Source organism: Lagopus muta, chromosome 3 (genome assembly GCF_023343835.1).
Source record: "Lagopus muta isolate bLagMut1 chromosome 3, bLagMut1 primary, whole genome shotgun sequence".
Lineage (NCBI taxonomy): Eukaryota > Metazoa > Chordata > Aves > Galliformes > Phasianidae > Lagopus > Lagopus muta.
In genome coordinates this window covers 19705297-19724762 of record NC_064435.1, presented here as the reverse complement: position 1 = coordinate 19724762, position 19466 = coordinate 19705297, and the positions used below count along the sequence as shown (strand labels likewise).

General features: G+C 39.1%; 1 protein-coding gene across 50 annotated transcripts in view; it reads left to right on the top strand.

Moving 5' to 3' along the window:
* The window catches only part of RIMS2 (regulating synaptic membrane exocytosis 2), a 436647-nt gene that overhangs the window by 377382 nt on the left and 39799 nt on the right, over positions 1-19466 (top strand). For 48 of the 50 annotated variants that reach the window (XM_048938982.1, XM_048938984.1, XM_048938989.1 and 45 more), the window contains one exon: positions 9669-9910. The exons of 1 other annotated variant lie outside the window; for it this stretch is intronic. In XM_048938982.1, coding sequence (XP_048794939.1) covers positions 9669-9910 — 242 coding nt within the window. The remainder of the gene's footprint in view (positions 1-9668; positions 9911-19466) is intronic. One more of the 50 variants, XM_048938983.1, reaches the window with a different exon arrangement.

Below are 19466 nucleotides of genomic sequence, written 5' to 3'. Positions count from 1 at the left end.
CTTTGGCAGGTGACCTATAGAAGAAAATTATTTTTGGCTTCTGTAGAAATTATTGAAAAGGACACCATATCAATGGTTAAGAAATGAATTGTATTAGTTCATATATTGTTAGTGACATTTGTACTGAGAGCAGAATATAAATCATTTAAGAAATCTAGCAATCTCATCTGTTTTTGAGTTAGTCATCTCTACCTATCAAAACCTTAGAGACCTGGTTTCCTGGAAAAGACAAAATTTGTACAGATTTCTCTACAGACGGTAGACTTAGTTTTATCTGCTGGGAAATACTAAAGTAATGAATTTGGAAGTACACATTATTAACAGGCAGAGAGTGAAAATACTTCATTTGAAATTGTCTACAGCTCAGACTTTTTGTGTTTGACAACAGTACAGTATTGTTGAGAATGCTTCCATCTCCATGAAACGCAACCTGCAGTTCAGCCTCCATGGTGCATCAACTCCAACCTGTGATTCAGAAAGCACTGATATACTCATGTCACTTAAGGTCATTCAAAAACAGTGCATCAGTAGGCTATAAAATATAGAAGTGCAGATGAAAAGCCCTAGAGACATGCAAGAAATAGAGATAATCAAAAGAAATAAACTGAGGATTTGAAACGAATCAAAATCACAGAGTCATAGAATGGCTTAGGTTGGAGGGGGACTTAAGGATCACCTAGATCTCATCTCCTTGCCGTGGGTACAGTTACCACCCACCAGATCATGCTGCCCAGGATCCTATCCAACCTGGCCTTGGATGCTACCAGGGATGGGGCATTTACAACCTCTCTCAGCAGCCTGTGCCAGCACCTTACCACCCTCTGGGTAGTAATTTCTTCTTAAAATCTAACCTAAATCTCCCCTTTTTTAGTTTAAAGTCATTCCTGCTTGTCCTATCAGACTATAAAAAAGTGGTCTCCCTCCTGCTTGTAAGCTCCCTTCAAGTACTGGAAGGTCCCAGTGAGGTCTTCACAGAGCCTTCTCTTCTCCAAGCTTAGCAAGTCCAACTCCCTCAACCTTTCTTCATAGGAGAGATGCTCCAGCCCTCTGATCCTCTTTGTGACCCTCCTCTGGACCTGCTCCAACAGTTCCACACTCTTCCTGCACTGGGGTTCCCAGGCCTATCTGATGTTCAGGTTGCTTGACTAAACATCTGAACATTTTGGTTCAGTACTATCACTGTACCTGCATAATAGTCATACTCAGCCTGTAAAGTCCTTAAAGTGCTACCCAAACAAGCATTTTCTCCAAACATACATAGCATGTAAGTGTACACAGTTCCTCAGCAAGGAGCTGTGGCCAAGGGCCTGTGCTCCATAGGTCAAGAAACCTGAAGACCTGGGTTCAGAAGGTGCATGGCAAGTTTCTTCACAACCTTTTCTTTTTCTGATGCTCCTAAGTTTTCTGTATGGCTTTCCAGTTTTCCCCAGAGGCCCAAAGTGACTCAAAGTCATTTTGTCAAAGTGACAGAAGTCAGGCAGGCAAGATCGTGATGTCCCAGATAATGTCTCTTCGGCTGAGGTAATTATGGCTTCAGATCTCTTGCTCGTGTCCATTTAGCTCTTGGTCCCAGAAGATCAATTCGGAGAGATGCTGTAGGTTTGAGAAATGTTAGCAGTGTCTATTCTGACCCTGATTTTCTGGAGTCCTCAAGCAACCTGAATTTGCAGGGGAAGACATAAATGCAGAGCTGCTTTATTGTTTAGATTCCCCCCACCACACACGTGAGCAGTGCAAAGGGACGAGGAGTGAAGCATAGCCAGGTTGTACAGTGCTGATGAAAGCTTTTTTGACTTCCATGAGCGAAGTACAGAGGCAGCTTTAGTCAAATCCTGTTTGCCTACAGCCATTGATTTGAATAATGGCTTTTCAGGACAGCTATTTCTTCCCTGTGCATTTTGTGATCTTCTCCTATATACTCTCAGTAGCACATCCAGTCCAGTTCTTATATTACTTTCTTCCAAAGTTTTCCAGCTGTTAATGTTTTTTTCCCAATAAGAAAATAGTCCTTATAGGCAATTTCAGTTTAGCTAAATCCTGGTTCCTCTTATCCTGAAGATGTCTTTTATCTCTATGTATTTTTGAGAATTTCTACTTTGAAATTTGATTTTTCCTCCCTTTAGGATTTAATTTTACAATATTTCTCTGATGATTTTGGGTTATGCATACACAGTGGATTTAAAATTAGGTTTATCAATTTACTGCTTATTTTTAATTTCAGTGAGCTCTTTTCATTTCTTCAAGGAATAAATCGGAGTTGTTTTAGGCAAGCTTGTGGCACAGCTGTATTTCATGACTTAGTAAGCACTGTTAATGCTGAAAAGAGAACGATCCCTCTCTTCCATCTCTTTTCCATCTCAGCTGGAAAACTATAATTCTATAATATGTTCAAATAAGCACATACCATTCAACTTGTAGACTAAGTAGATGCAAGTTGTGTTTTTCTAGAAGACACTCAATTAAACCACATTGCCCATTGTCAGTTTCAGTTTGGAAAGTCTGTTGTTCAGCTGCTTCATATGAAACAACTGGTGAAATACGGAGTTATTTTTATTTTCAGATGTGCACACGTTTTCTTTGAAAAGTATACGTAACAACGTACATCATAATCACTGTTTTATTCACTAATTAATCGTAAAAGGATATATTTTCCACGTTCAGCCCAAGCCATTTAAAAAGTTCAATTCCAAAATTGTTTTCCAAAAATTTCCCAGTTACAATTTCCATAAAATAAACCTGTTAATTTAGTCAGTCCAGTAGGTATTAGAGATTTATATCACAAATGACTTAATAGGATAATTTTCAGCAAAGTGATCTTCAGGAGACTAACTCAGTATAATTGCAAACCTGTAGTGTTTTTCTTTGATGTGAATTGACGTGCATTGGCTACAAGCACTGTTCCCATGGAAATATTATTTCCTGCATCACAGCTGTCCCCATAATTCTGTTTTTGTTAAATATCTCCAGGAAATTAATGAAATGAAAATGTCTACAAATGAGGAAAAAGCTCCATTAAGAATGGCATCATAATTCCTGTATCCTGCTTGTAAAAATCTGTAAAAAGAATCGTCAGTTGTTGTCCAGTCTGGTAAGAGATGTGTACGAGAGAATAACTCTGTCAGCAACTGAAGAATTGTTAAAATCCTTTCCCTACAGCATCACAGTACATGGCTGTGCTCCTCACTCAGCTAAGTGTAGTTTTACATTAGCAGATGCTTTATTTTCTTTAGGCATAATTGCCAGAGAGCTAAGGTGAAAGGCAGGGCAGTAGTGGTACTGACTTTTCATTGGGAAAAAAAGATACCTGCAAGATCTGACAGTTGACCTCAGCGTAAGTATTCAGCTGTCATGAAGACTTTCTCTGCCAGTGTTTTTTGATCTTTCATTGGTTCATCACAGATACTTTCAAAAAATGGGGGAGAAAAACACAGGTGTGTCTGATTATCTGCTGTGGCAGGAGTCTGGAAAACCTTTATAGCAAATCTGATTCCAGAGAAAATTGCACTCCCCATTTTGAAAATGAGTGGATTTTTAACAAAGAGATCCCAAAGATTCTTGCCTCAAGAAATCAAAAAGCATAATACTGCATCTTCTAGAAAGCTTTATACAAACAGCAGCTTCATACTGACTTAATGGTTTTTGTTGTTTTTGTTCTTTTTTTTTTTTCCAAAAGCATTCAGAAAAAGCTTATGGGCTTGAATTTAAGAACAGTCTGAGATTTGTTATATAGTCAAGTGAGTTCAAGACTGTCCGTGTCAGTAAACAAGACAGGGCCAAGCATAGTCTTAAGCACTGTTCCATGGTCACCCAAACTGTGTAAATTGCATTGTCCTTGGCACAGCTTTGTGCCAGACACACCAATGACGTGTCCCCAGTGCAGTGCAGGCACAGTTCAAGAGACAGTGTGGGTCAGGAGCTTTTTGCTCTAGGAAACCTGACAAAAACATGCTTGGGAAGCATGCAGGTTAGTTGTGTGCACACAGGCTTTCAAGGTCAGAGAGGTCAGAGAGCCCACCTGACCCATGTCACACTTGAGGACATTTTTCCTTGTGCATTGGAAAACTGAAGCATCTAAAACAAGTTTCTGGCCTACCCACACAAAGATCTGACAGTGTTTCTCAGTGTCCTCAAATGTTTTCCTGTATGTAGGGCAGTGCAGGAAGCAATGTTCCCGTGTGAGCTTTGCTGTCACCCTGCTCTGGTTGCCTGGTTGGTCCCCACAAGCCAAGGGCAGTGCGTGGCCTGGCTGTCACATTCTCTCTGGTTGTTTTTGGTCAGGGGCTGCCTGCACCTGGACTGGTGTGATGAGGTGATTCTTGTTTGGATTCTCATGAGGGTGATTGCTGTGCCATCATGCACATGGCTGGCCTAGCACAGTTTGTATAATTTTGTGGGTTTATTTTTTTCCCCATGTGGCTGTATATTCTTGTTGTAGAGGATTTTCTTAAGTTGAATACCTTATCAGGTGTCTTGAAAACTGAATTTGTAGTGCACCTCTATTTCTTGTTTCATTTTCTCTCATAAATTTAAGACGTTGTTGAAAATGCCTAACTGAACATGTGTGTCTGTGTGTATGTACATAGAAAGAAAATGTCACAGATGAGTCATTTCTGTTTCCTGTTAAGAGAAAAGTTTCTAGGAGTTATTAACTAAGACATCTCTTTGCCAGTCCTGTTATCTTACAATGGAACATGACCTGACATATAACACCCTATTCTTTTAGGAAAAAGTTCATTTCTGGCACTGTCAAAAGGCAGCCCAAGTGGGTAACTTCAATGGTGATGATACCAAGCATTTACCAGTAATCAGTGAGCGAAGGCTTGAATGGCCAAAAAGAGTTCAGAGTATGGATGAAGGAGCAGACTTGCTCAAGAGCACTGCAGATTTACTATGGAACACAATCAGCTTTTCAGACCTCTCCTAGTACCCACTTCCCAGAGCATTTTTTAGAAAGAAGAACTGAAAAAATAAATGAAGCCACTGCTATGCAATAGCTTTCTCCGGGAGCTGTTCGCGAGCTAGGAGCATAAAAAAGATGCATCTCCTTCTGCTTTTATGAAATAAAAAAACTCAAAAAGTTGAATTAGAGCAAATATTTTTACAATTGTACTTGGAGGGAACAAATTGAGTTTGGTGAATGAACGTCAGTATTCACCATTTGTATGAGTATTTGCAACATCCACTCTATACTAAATTTAAATCTCTTTTTTCCTTACTTGAATCCTTTTCCCTTTCTCTTAGCAGTTACCAGTTCTATAGCTGGTATAAAGAACCTGATTAAACGAAACTAAACAAAATCCACCACAGGTGTATACAGCAAAACTTGATTCTGTGAACAAAACCCTTAGACAGAAGCAAAAGAGCCTATTTTTATAATGCATAGTGCTTTCATAGCTTACTGCCTAGTGAAATTATAGCAACTTTGTCTGCATGCCAGCCATTTTAAGCACATCAATTTCTTTAATATGGGCAATTGTAGCAAACTTTTGCATTTTAATAGAATTGTACATTTTAGGATATGACACATGAAGCACCTCAATATGCTAAATGCACATTAGACACAGGAAATGGGAACTTTCTTCCCACTGTTTTATGAGAAAAAGAATATTTCTGTTATCACTGCTCTGACATAAGACCTGTCTTCGGTGTTAATATCACTTATAAAGCAATGGCATAATTACTATTTTTCTATTATAAAATACAACAGCAGCTCACTTACTTTGTGGATAGGGAGGAAACAGCATGAAGCAGTGCCAGGGGAGGTTCATGTTGTGTGTTAGGAAAAGGTTTTTCACTGAGGAGGTGGCTGGCCCTGAAAAAAGCATCCACAGGGCAATGCTCATGGCCACAAGCTGCCACAGTTCAAGGAGCATCTTGTATCTGAATTACCTCCTGCAATATGCCAGAGCGCACTCCAGGGAGACCTGTCTCAGTTTGGACAATGATCTCACAAGTAGGGGTTGAACTGTGGGTGCTCCTTTGTGGAGCCACAAGTTGGGTTCAGTACTCTTTGTGGTCCTTTCCAACTAAGGATATTCAGTGACTCAGTGACTCTTGAAAATTATATCATTGGAATAGGTTTTCCTTCAGGCAGTAAAACTACTGATCCTCCTATCAATCTGTGGGAACAAGCTCGCACATGAAGTAAGCGTTTCAATACTACTGTCTGTCTCCAAAAGGGCATTGATAAAATCTCTCTCCAGCAATCTGTTTTAGTAACTAAGTAGCTTTAGTTTTCTACTCCTTGGCCAAATAGAGTTCTGACAGACAACACTGTGAAATTAATCATGTTTCCTTAGAAAACTTGGGTTAAAAATAGCGTTCCTGGGTAAGAGTCTTAATTTCTGCTTCTTAGAAGAATATAGCTAACATAAAGCTGAAGATTCTACCTCTTCCCAACACTGTCTCTTCTAGATCTCTCTGATATTTTTTAAATGTGTGATAGCATTCAAACTGAGAATTAGTTCTTGTGGTATCTCCTCCCTGAGAATGCAAACTCTGAAGGTGTTATTTGAAAGAAAATACATCATGTGATGTTATCATTTTACAAATCAGTTATCATAGTGTTAAAAAGCCCCAGGAATGCAGGTCTAGTCTTTTTCATTTCCCCTCTTTCCTTTATACTCTTACATGTTCTAATCCACTTCAAATTTTCCAGTGTGTCAATGTGTACTAAGAAGAAGAGGAGTTAAAAAAGGATACAAGAATACACATTCAGGCTCTCACTGTGTTCTGATCTTTTTTATTAGCTGTCCTGTCAAAGTCACTCTCAGCTCTGTTTTGTGCCTGTATATCTATTGAACTGAACTCTCATTCATATTTTTCTTCATAACTTCCTTAGGAAGCACGCCCATTATTTTTGGACTAGATTACAAAGGCAATTCTATAAACTAGCTGTTGTGTTTTCCTCTGTGTTGTGGCTTAACTCAAGGCATTTTGTGCCTTCATGTAAATGCAGCTGTCAATTAAAGACCAAAAAGCTTTCTGGGAAACTCTCAAATATCTTAAATAATGGCATCCTCGTTCCAAATGTGACGCTTCATCCCATTTCCCCTTGAATCAGTGCAAAGAGATGCAATGATCCCTTTGCTTTTGAAGTACCGCATTAATTCCATAGTTAAGTTTTTACAAGGGAGACCTTATCATCCTCTGTAACTACCTGAAAATAGATGCTGGCAAGGAGGGAGTTAGCCTTTTCTAGGTAATAGGGATATCATGAGAGGGAATGGCCTCAAGTTGTACCAATGTATGTTCAGTTGGATATTAGGAAAAACTTCTTCCCTGAAAGTGTGCTCAGGCACTGGAATGGGCTCCCATGGAGGAGGTGGAGTCACTGTCCCTGGAGGACAAGAAATGTGTAGACGTGCTACTAAGGAACATGGTTTAGTGGGGAAATATTGGTGGTAGGTGGATGGTTGGACTGGATGATCTTAAAGGTCTTTTCCACCCTTGGTGATTCTGTGATTCTATAAATCGATTATAGGAGTTAAATAAGCAATATAAATGTATATTTTTAAAATAGCTTTAGATTGTTATAGATAAGAGGAAGACTGTGTCTGCATCCAGAAAAATCCACCCCAAAGCCATTTGCTGAGAGGTGAAATTCCAGGAATAGCCTAAGTATGTTTTTGAAAATGCATGTGGAAAGCAAAAATATTCTTTCTTAGCATTTATATAGTGGTGTTTTTACACACATACATACACACAAAGAGAACAATTTCCCATTTTCCAAAAATATTCCAGTGTTTTTTTCTCTACAGATTACCTAGCACCGTTTCTACTATAAACTTATTAGTGAGATGCAGTGAACAAAGTGCTAAGTTCTGTACAAGAATTTCACTGAAATAGAAATATTCTACATATATATTATCAGTCCCACATTTGCTTAAGAGTTTCCTGGTCTGGATGTTTGTCAGGGCAAGATTTGGATACGTAGTGCTATCATCACTGCAGATCGTTTCCATGCAAAAGAAATCATCTTGTCCCTTAACCTGGAGCACTCAGAGGACAGGTCCCTCTGGAGTGTGCTCTGGCAAGCTGCAGGAAGTAATTCAGATGCAAGCTGCTTATAGCCTGTAGGAACAGTCTGTGATTAAGAACAAAATGTGTTTTATCATAAAATTCCGTTTTATAGGTAAAAATGATCTGAGTCACATAGTGTCCAAGTGTTTTATAACATATGCATATAGTACATGCATTTGCTGCCAGGAAGGGAATAAAAAAATTAAAATTGGTTCATCACTGTGTAATTTTATCAAAATCATAGGATAATTGAACTAAACTCGATTACTGAAAAATCCAAGAAATGTCTGGATGTTTAGAAATGGAAGCTAAGACTTCAGACTTTCATTTAGTTTGTTCATGAATCAAGTATGTGCTTCCCTGAGGAATACAGGTTTGTGTGTTTGTATGTGAGGCAGAACACTTAGGGGGTCTACAGAACATAAATTTCCCAGGCAACATTAGGGGGTCTTTGTCTGGGTCAAGACACACTTCAACCTTCTGTCTGGCAGACTGAAAACTCTTTTTCAGTGTGTACCTTTTGAGCTGCAGCGTCCCCACTGGTGAATTTCTGTGCAGCACTTGTTCAAATAGAGAAATAAAATGTTTCAGTAATGTGAGATCAGATAACCTGAGAACTTACCGTTAAATAATTATTTTGCTGTAAGAGCTAAAAGTTGGGACATCAGTAAAGAAATGGAACCACTTCAGGTTTTTGACTGTTTGTGTTTTTATTCTTTAATTATTTGGTGATGAAGACACTATTGGAAGGACAGCAAATGCCCAACATCACAATGCTGCTATCTCATCTCAACAGGCAAAAGTACAGGCACATAACAACTTACCACTGCCACAGATAAAGCTAAACAAACTTACAAAAGAGATCTGTAAGGAATGCAATCATCAATTAGAAGAGCGTTATTTTGAAGCAAGCTTATTTTCACCCAGCCTTTTTTTTTTTAAACCCTTTTTTCAGGTCAAGTGATGCTGAAGGAAAACCATAAGAATAATACAGGAGAGCCAGGCAGTGGCTTTTCTGTAGCTTACTGATGGGTCTTGAAGACCCTTTGCTCAACTGTGGACAACACTTCTGATTCTAGCTAGTGACTATTTACCATTATAGAAAATTATAACTCTAGTTGAAGTATGAACTATAAATGACAGTTCCTGTATTTTATTTTCCTTGTGTCTCTTGCTGTGTTCAGGTAATCCCTACTCAAGCCATTTTCAGAAGCTTCTTAGCCGATAAACTAGATGATCAAGTATTCATGACCTAATTTATCAAATGTGGAGAGCAATGCTCTGAATGTATGAATATATTTCTATTCTTGCATAGTTTCTAAAAAATGTAAACAGTGGTATACTGATAAATTAATTCTTTGATATGCTTGTGCTGGTAATGTGTTTTAAGAAAACCAGTAAGTAAGAATGTGTTATCTAAAACAAAATTTTGATCAGTCACAGTGTTTGATCAATTTCATCTTCTGATCAAACAGGAACCTAGCATTAAAGCCGCTTTTTACCTCTAAAAACCAGCCCCTACCTGTGTGAATTAGCTGCTGTTACCCTCCAGTCTCCCAAAACTTTCCTTCTGAAACCTGTCCTTTTCTGTCTTCCCCTTTTTACTCTTCTGTGTCTGCGCTGTTTATCCATCCACTGGCTGATAGTGTCTTTACATCCAAAATGCAAAGCAGACAGATGGGCGCCTCAGGAAAGAACATGACTAAGAGCACCAGCATCGGTGGGGACATGTACACGCTGGAGAAGAACGACGGTAGCCAGTCGGACACGGCAGTGGGCACCGTTGGAGGAGGCAGCAAGAAGAGACGCTCCAGCATTGGCGCCAAGATGGTGGCCATCGTGGGTCTCTCGAGGAAAAGCCGTAGCACATCGCAACTCAGCCAAACTGGTAGGAACTGGATCTTTTTTTCCCCTCTGGAGTCATCACTTAAATGTGCATAATATGCATTTATTGTGGTTTATTCATTTGGCTGTCCTGTTGAAGTTGCCTGATCAACAGTATTCTAGTGAAAGAAGAAAATGCTCAAGCATTTCTTTTTAACTGGACATTCACTAAACTTGGTTTTTAGCAAAAATCCTTTCCAGGTTGGACTGAGGCTTGTATTTCCTGCTTGCTGGACCCTACTTAACAATTCCTTTGCTTCCCAGGAGCCAACTTGAGATGCTGTTCTGACATTTGTGGGAACTCTGAATGGGAGTTGTTTGTGCATGGTCGCTGAAATGCAGTTGCAAAATTCCTTCTCTTTTGTAACATATAGAGCCTGTTTATTTCAGCACGTTCTTTTCTCACATTTGAACATCCGCCCTTATTTTGAAACAAAACAATTTCCATGAACCAAATGTTTTGTTGCATTTTAGTACAGCAATAGAGTCGTTCTATTAATTTTTAATATCTTTCTTTTCATCCCACAGGCATATTCACTATCGGTAAATATTTTCCTCATTTTTGTTTATGTCAGTTAAAATTCAATACTGAAATATTTTATCTAGGAAAAGTGGAGAGTTTTTTCTGTCTGATAGCTAAAGAATTATACAATTCTTTAAATTTTTTAATTTCTCCTATTCCAGGGAAAATCCATATAATGCACTCTGAAAAGCTCTCATTGACAATTAAGGAATCTGTATAGGACAAGTGTATTTTATATGGAAAATTATTACTTATATTTGAATACATATTCATATTGTATATACATATATATAAATGCAGTTAAGCATGTTGAATGTGTGCACATACATATATTTATATATTTCAAGTTATATACATGACTTTTATTATATGTTCAGTATCTAAGCAACATTATTGTCATATGGTTCAGTCTGAGTTCACAAATAGCATTCAGCCATGTGCAGTCCCATCAGGAGGTGTCTGTTCTAAGCACTGTATCAATATTTATAAGAGATTTTTTAGTTCTTTGCAAAGTTTGCATTTATTGTGAAACCAAAGTTATAAGAGTTTCAAAATGCAAGTACATGGAGCAAATTGATGTCTTGCAGTGTCATAAATTGTGGCACATTTTGTAAGTAAATTTTTGTTCATGGAAACAGCAGAACTTAAGAGAGGATTCAGGAAGTAAGAGCTTGGAAGAGAGACAATAGTACGGAAAAGAGAAGTACAGAAAGAGAGCAGAGAAAGCTTGCATCTTACTGAATGTGGAAAGAGTCAGGAAGGAATAAGAAGCAGAGGGTTAAGAATACGGACATGGAATGCTCTGAAAATCATGTAGATACTGATGAATCCATTGTAGGCAAGTCTTTGCAGCAGTCTTCTGCTTTAACAACTCATTTGGAGGTTACTGAAATGACAGTTTCATATATGTACGCTGTTTTCTCTTAGCTCAAATGAATGGGAACATTGAAGTAATCTTTACACAGATCTGCTAAATATCATGTGGATAGTACATCAGTATATAACTGTATTAATGTACGTGGATATCAACTCATACTTATTGCTCTACATAACTAGTTCTGATCTGTTTTTATCATTTACTCTAAAAGATACTAAATGAAAGCTCTCAGCTCTCTGTGTGTTGTTCAAATATAAATCTCAGCACTAAAGAGAATCAGTAGCACTATGTAGCTGCTTAGATTTGATTTACATACCATGCTGATTTAATTTTTTGGGGTAGTACTTTTAATCTGAAGTTTCTCTGTTTTATCTGATCAATTACCCAACATCTGGTAGATACTCAAGCTAGGGAAAAACTGTGAAATGTAACTCTTTCAAAACTTCTCAAGGTCTCTTGACCCATTGAGTGTAAGAGGATATTCTGAAAAACTTGTGACTACTGAGCTGCATGTCAGTGCTGTATGTCTCCTGCAGCAGAAACCCCAAAGCGCACATGGTTCTGGCTGGCAGTCCTTCTCCCTCAGCTGCTCCCTGAGAGATACCTGCACTCAGGCCTGCACTTGGCCCAGCAGGGCTCTACAGCCAGAGCAGCTCCTGCTGCTCCTTCTAAAAAGGCCCCTTGTGTGTAGGCTGGGTATAGGCTGCTTTGTACAGCTGTTACTGCACACATGTTCCTGGGGTGCGCCCAGGCTGTCTCTGTCCTGGGACCTGGAGGGGCCTGTCTGGTGGCCATGGGGCTGCACCTCACAGGACAGGAACATGCATAGTTGAAATGGTTGGGTCATACGAGCATGTTGGTGATACAGTCAGTAAGCTGGTGGCCACATGTCGGGAGAACCTCTAACACTGTGTCTGCAGTGAGACAAGGCAGTGGTCTGTTGGGTAGGTGAGGGGCAGGTCATATCAAGAAGTTTTTGTCCCGCATGTCTTCAGCATCCATCAAGAAATTTTAAGGAGAATATTGGACATGTGTTAGACAAGAATGCTGGAGGTTTAAAGCTTGCAATTACTGCATGTAATGAATTCATAAATATTGCCTAATTTATCTCATCCTGTTCCTGTTTTGTCATGGTAAGTGCCTGAACAAGGAATCCTGTTGGCACAGGCACTAATACAAGGCCTGGTATTGAAATACAGAATGTGCTGTAAACTTTCTGTGAGTAAATTTTCTAGAACTGCAAGGCAGGGGATACTCCACTTGCAAGGCACTGTTACTGTATACAAACTGGTCAAATTATAAAGGGTACTTGGGTAGCTTATGAAGATATTATACTATTTGATTAGTCAGCTATGTGTTTCCTTACTTAGCACATCAATATCGTGAGATAAATATACAGAAAGTTGTGATCATATCACAGTAACTTTTATTATAATTTTTTTTTTCTCATGTTAAAGTCAATAAGTGCCTAGTGGCATCCCTGAAATTTCTTTCTAGTGTCTTGTTAGGCATAATTGTGTTTCAATGGTTTTCTTCATTCATATTTTATAACTAAATCTATGCCAGAAATTTTTGAAAATGGGTCATTGTAGCTGCTGTCATACATGTGAATCAGGCATACAATGAATGCCTTAAAAAAATCAGTTTTTACTGTCATTTCAATTCAATGTTATTGCTGTTGTATGGCATAGTACCGTATATCGACACATGAAATATGTACAACCAAAAGTATTTTTTATTCTCATCTGTATTTCTAGTGCTCCTAGTAGGAACTCTTTGGTCTTTTGAATAAAGGGTGTGTTGATTTGTTGTTATTTGTGGGATGAAATGGAGTAGCAGTATTAATAATTATATAATTTATTATCCGTCAAAAGCATTTTGATTTCATTCAGTTATGGGTGGTGTCTATTTTATGTTGGAAGACATCTAAGGAGCATGTAGAATACATTTGAAATATGACAAAAACTTGAATTAGCAGTAGAAGCAATGCTGTATTCTCCTGAGAGATATAATAATGCAGCCTTAAAATGCCTAGAAAATTGATAATCAATTAACTCTACCGAACAATTTCATCAAAGGTTATTTATGAGAGTAGAATAATAATTTAGGAAGTTGGGCTGACCTGTTTTCATTGACACAGTCACTAAGAACTGATCTTTTTTGTTGATCTTGCCAAGAGAATCCAAGTATTCAGTACATACGGGTGAAATGTTCTCAAATCCATTACATGAAAAGATCTTAAATGGTGCCCTATGAATCACTCTCCTTAAGGAAAAAGAAATAATAGAAAAAAACTGCTGACGTTAACACCACAGGAATACAGAAAACAGTGAATCAAAATAGACAAGACTAATTTTCTGCTTTCCATTTTTGTTTAAGGAAGCATTGCAATTTATTTATTTGTTTGTTTGTCTGTTTATAATTTCATATTAGCTTTCCTCCATGTTAAAATTTGTAGCAGTAGCAGTGCTAGTTGTTCTTTTCTATTATTTGACTTAATAAAAAAATTAGGTGTGAGAATATGTAGTATATCTTGTAATTTACTTCAACGCAATTAAAAACAAAGCCTGTAAATCTCTGTAATTTATTTATCCTTGAAATTAAGTTAATGGTTGGCTGACACAAAGGTAATTGTACTTAAGATAAGTTTTACTTAAGATGAGACTTAGTAAAATACAGGATACTGTAGAATAGATTTGGCAAGGTTAATCAGACTTGACTACTGTTCTGATTTCAGTATGTTTTCACTGCTACAAAAAATCACTGAAGGAATAATCCCCACACTTGATTCAAGATACCATTCCTAGAAGGCTTGCAGGTTAGGAGGAGTTTATGTTATGACCTTTAGGTTTTAATTCCACAGGCATTTCTCCTGGTAGAAAATCTGGCTTCTTTTAGGTAAATAAAAGACAAAATGCAGATCCCAACTAGCATCTCAGTGGTGTTTGCTCAGCTGCTCATATCTGAAATTCAGTACTTTTCCTGCTAGACAGCCCCAAGAGAACGGATGACCAGGCTTGCATACAGGTGCAAACCTGTAGTCTGCCATTCAATTTAGATCATGAGTGAAATCTTTGTCCTCTTCTGACTATCCTGTCTTGCTTCTAACTCAAATGTACCCTCTCTGCCAGCCAGATAGGCGGATACCTTATTTAGCTGACACTGATCTCCTGACAAATGTTTTGCCTTCTTTAATTAGCTAAGTCCCACTGTGCTTATATGCTGACTCTACCTAAAAGCCTAAGCAGTTCATGTTTTCAAAAGATTTTTTAGCTGCTAGACCACACTGTGACCTATACATATGAAAACATTTCCTGTGTGCACATTCAGTCACATGTACAGAGTCCTGTACATTCTCAGCATTTGAGAATGCCATGACATAGTTAGGTATCTGACTGCAATAGCTGACCTCTATTAAGATATGTGATAAAAGAGAATGCACGTAATGTCATGACTTGATATGTACTAGTGCAGTAATGCCTGCAGTAAGGTGTGACCATATGTTTTGAATGGGATTTTATTTTCTGCGTGTGTCTTAAAATTATGGATTCTGTGTAGTTTATAGAGTGTTGAAACTAAGGACTGAAGTGCTGCGTTAATATGTAGAATGTCTTAGGTCTGTTGTGAACCAGCCATATAGCCCATAAACTCATTTCCTCAATTACTGGTATGACTGAAAACAATCTGTCTTTTCACATTTCTCAGTTCAAAGTTTGAATTTTTATAAAGAACAGTTTTCTACCACACGTGGTACATGTTTCCTATTAAAAAGAGTATGATTATTAACTTCCAACAGTGAAGATTGAAGGAGAAACTTCATCAATTGCCTTTCGTTGTCTAAAATGAGGTAAAATAGGGTGAGCAAACAACTTTCCAAACTAGAATTGGGTTGGTTTTCATAGCACATATTATTGTTTTCTATCTCTATAATTAGCTGATGTGGCCAAAACTGCAGCTGAAATGATTATGTATTATTTTTAATTTTTTAATTTTTATTTTTTGTTTTTTTTAAAAAAAGAAATCACGTAATTCAGGTGATTTGAATCAAGTCTTTTGTGTGGTATTTTATTTTCTCTCCTATTCAAGAAGCAGATTAGCGTTGTTAACAAATAGCTTTAATATGTAGTATCATACATGTAACAATATTCCTGATGTATAGTCTGATTTAATTTCAAAATAAGCTCATATTACTTTGATAGAAATACAGGATTAGTAGTTGACAAGAGATTAAGGCCAATTTGTTCTACTGATTAGTTGAGACTCATGACCTGAGTCCTTTACCAAGGAGAAAGTGCCATTATAATGAACACATTAGCATGAACATTAATCAGCTTTTACTAAATAAACTCTGGAGAGTATGCTGACAAATAAATAGACACCCATGAGCTTTCCAACTGACTGTGGTAGAAGTAAAATAAATTCCATGGTTGCACACATTTGCATGATAAAAAACGACTTATATTTCTAAAAATAATTTTCTGTGTTGCCAACCCTTTCCTTAAAAAGGCCACTTACTTATATTACCACTTGGTCTCATTAACAAGGGAAAAAAGCAGCAAGCTCTAAGTGAGATCAGAACATTTAGCTTGACCTTCTACAAGATTTTCACACCTTTCGTAATTAGAGGTAAAAATAGAGAGAGAAATGTAGGGTGTTCTTTCTTGGTAAGAATACTGCTAAGTTGTCTGTTCTTATTCAGAGCAGAATTCTCATAAGATTCCCGCTCAAAAAAATACATATCTCGTTAGGAAAAAAAAAAAAAAAAAAAAAAAATTAAAGCTGTTTTATTTCTGTATTCACCGTAAACAAGATTTGTTCTTTCTGTTGTTGCATAAGCAAAACCCGTTATGCTTCCTCTTGAATTAATTTAATCTGGAAAGCATTTCTATTGTATGCTATAGGAGAGATATTCAACAGAATAATTTAAGCTGTCCATAAATTTTTGTTTGAGGAATACTTTTGTAACTTCATAATCTTTTAGTTAACCTACATGTATGAATTTTTTGTTGGATACTCTGTGTAAAAGGGCTCTGCACTCATAGAAACTAGAAAAGAAGAACTTCATAGGCAATTTTGTACTTCTCTGTGGGCAATTATTCACTTCTCAGCCAGCCTGAAATGTCCAAGATACTCACTTACTTGTGGTTCCATGTATCTTTATGGTTTATATTTTAGAGAATAAGTTATTTCCAGTTAAATTAAAATTTCTAGAATTGCCAATTTCTTTACATAGCCACCTCAATGACTATATGCTTATATTGTTCTAGAAAGATAATACTCATCCACATGTTGCTCCATGAAGCACCTTCATTAAACAGCACTGTGCCCTGGAGGCTGATTTATTGAGATCAGGAAGAACAAAGAGGGCTTTCATACCTTGCTCTAGGACAGGTCTCAGAACCAGGATTCTAGCACCAAAAATAAATACAACATTTATATTTATAGGTTCATTACTGCTGCATCTTTTTAGATTTAACATTTCATAGTAATATAGGATTTTATTCGGTGTACTTGAATGCAAGGAAATATTAAAGGTCCTGTAGCAAGTCATAGCTCGATATTGAATTTATGTGTCTAACAATGCCCAGGCAATGAGCAATAACATTAGTACTCTTTTGATAATGCAAATTTATTTCTAAGGATAGAAGACGTTTCCTAAAATAATTACCTTCACACCAAAAAAATCACAAAACTGTCCCGGGAGGTAAAGCTGGTATTACAGTCATGCTTTCCAGACTAATTCTGAACAGTTCTCTGGCTTCAACTGATATCATAGAATCACAGAATCACAGGGTTGGAAACTACCTATAAGATCATCTAATCCAACCGTCTTCTCATTACCCCTGCTACCACAAGCACTAAACCATATCTCGTAGCTCCTCATCCAGGCGCCTCTTGAACACTGCCAGGGACGGCGACTCCACCACCTTCTTGGGCAGCCATTCCAGTGCCTGACCACTCTGAGAGAAGTTTTTCCTCATCTCTAACCTAAACCTCCTCTGATACAACTTGCAGCCATTTCCCCAGGTTCTGTTCATTGCCTGGGAGATGAGGCCAAACTCCTCTTCACCACAGCCTCCCTTCAGGAAGTTGTAGAGTGCAGTGAGGTCTCCCCTGAGCCTCTGCTTCTCCAGACTGAACAATCCCAGCTCCCTCAGCCGCTCCTCATAAGACTTGTGCTCCAGACCCCTCACCAGTTTCATTGCCCTTCTCTGGACATGCTCCAGGACCTCAGTGTCTTTCCTGTAGTGAGGGGCCAAAACTGAACACAGTACTCGAGGTGCAGCCTCACCAGTGCTGAGCACAGAGGAATGATCACCTCCCTGCTCCTGCTGGCCACGCTGTTTCTAATGCAGGCCAGGATGCCATTGTCCCTCTTGGCCACCTGGGCACACTGTCGGCTCATGTTCAGCTGAGCATCAACCAACACTCCCAGGTTCCTTTCCTCTTCACACTCATCCAGCCACTCATCCCCAAGCCTATAGCGCTGCATGGGGTTGTTGTGGCCAAAGTGCAGGAGCCAGCACTTGGCCTTGCTGAACCCCATCCCATTAACCTCAGCCCAACTATCCAGCTTATCTAAATCCCTCTGAAGGGCCTCCTTACCCTCAGGCAGATCAACACCACCACCCAATTTGGTGTCATCTGCAAACTTACTGAGGATGCACTCAATCCCCTCATCTAGGTCATCAATAAAGATATTAAACAAGATGGGTCCCAGTACCGACCCCTGGGGGACACCACTTGAAACGGATCGCCAGCTGGACTTCACTCCATTCACCATGACCTGCTGGGCACGGCCCTGTAGCCAGTTCCTTACCCAAAGAAGTGTATATCTGTCCAGGCCATGGGCAGCCAGTTTCCCCAGGAGAATCCTGTGAGAGACCGTGTCAAAGGCTTTGCTGAAGACTAGGTAGACTACATCAACAGCCTTTCCCTCATCTACCAGTCTGGTCACCCAGTCACAGAAGGAGATGAGGTTGGTCAAGCACGACCTGCCTTTAATGAACCCGTGCTAGCTGGGCCTGATCCCCTGGACATCACGCATATGCCATGTGATCTCACCTGAGATGATTTGCTCCATTACTTTCCCTGGTACTGATGTCAGGCTGACAGGCCTGTAGTTCCCCGGATCCTCCTTACGGCCCTTCTTGAAGATAGGAGTCACATCAGCAAGTCTCCAATCCTCTGGGACCTCTCCAGTTAACCAGGAGCTCTGATAGATGGCTGAGAGTGGCTTGGCAGTCGCCCCTGCCAGCTCCTTCAGCACTCGAGGGTATAGCCAATCCAGTCCCATGGACTTGTGACAGTCCAGATGGAGGAGGAGTTCTCTGTCTCCACCTGAATCACTAGGGGTGTATTCTGAGTAGCATCCCAGACTTCCAGATCAGGGTGTAAAACGCCCAGAGGATAACTGGTCTGGCTATTAAAGGCAGATGTAAAAAAGGTGTAAAAAAGGACCTCAGCCTTTTCCTTATGCTCAGTGGCCACATTCCCTGCTGCATCAAGTATAGGATGAAAATTAGCCTTGGTTCTTCTTCTACTGTTGATGTATAGTTATAAAAGGATTTTTTATTCTCTTTTACTGCAGTGGCCAACCTGAGTTCAAGTTGGGCTTTTGCTTTCCTAACTTCCTCCCTGCATACCTTAGCTACTTCCTTGTAATCTCCCCAAGTAGCCTGTCTCTTCTTCCAGAGGACGTAGACTCTCTTTTTCTCCCTGAGTCTCAACAGTAGTTCCTGGCAGGAACCACACAGGTTGTCTTCCCCTACGGTTCACCTTACAGCACTCAGGGACAGTTCTTGTGCCTTTAAGATCCCCATTTTGAGGAGTGTCCAGGCTTCCTGGACACCTTTATCCTTAACAAGCGACTCCGAAGGGACCCGTGCTACAAGCAGATCAAAGTCCACCCTCTGGAAGTTCAATAAAGTAGTTTTCCTGGTCACTTTTTTGACATCTCCAAGAATAGAGAATTCTACAATTCCATGGTCGCTGTACCCAAGACGGTCCTCAACCTTCACATCCCCCACCAGTTCTTCTCTGTTAGCAAGGACTAGGTCCAGCAGGGCACCACCTCTGGTAGGCTCTCCTACCAGTTGCATAAGGAAGCTAACTTCCACACAGTCTAGATATTCTCCTGGACTGCTTCCTCTGTGCTAT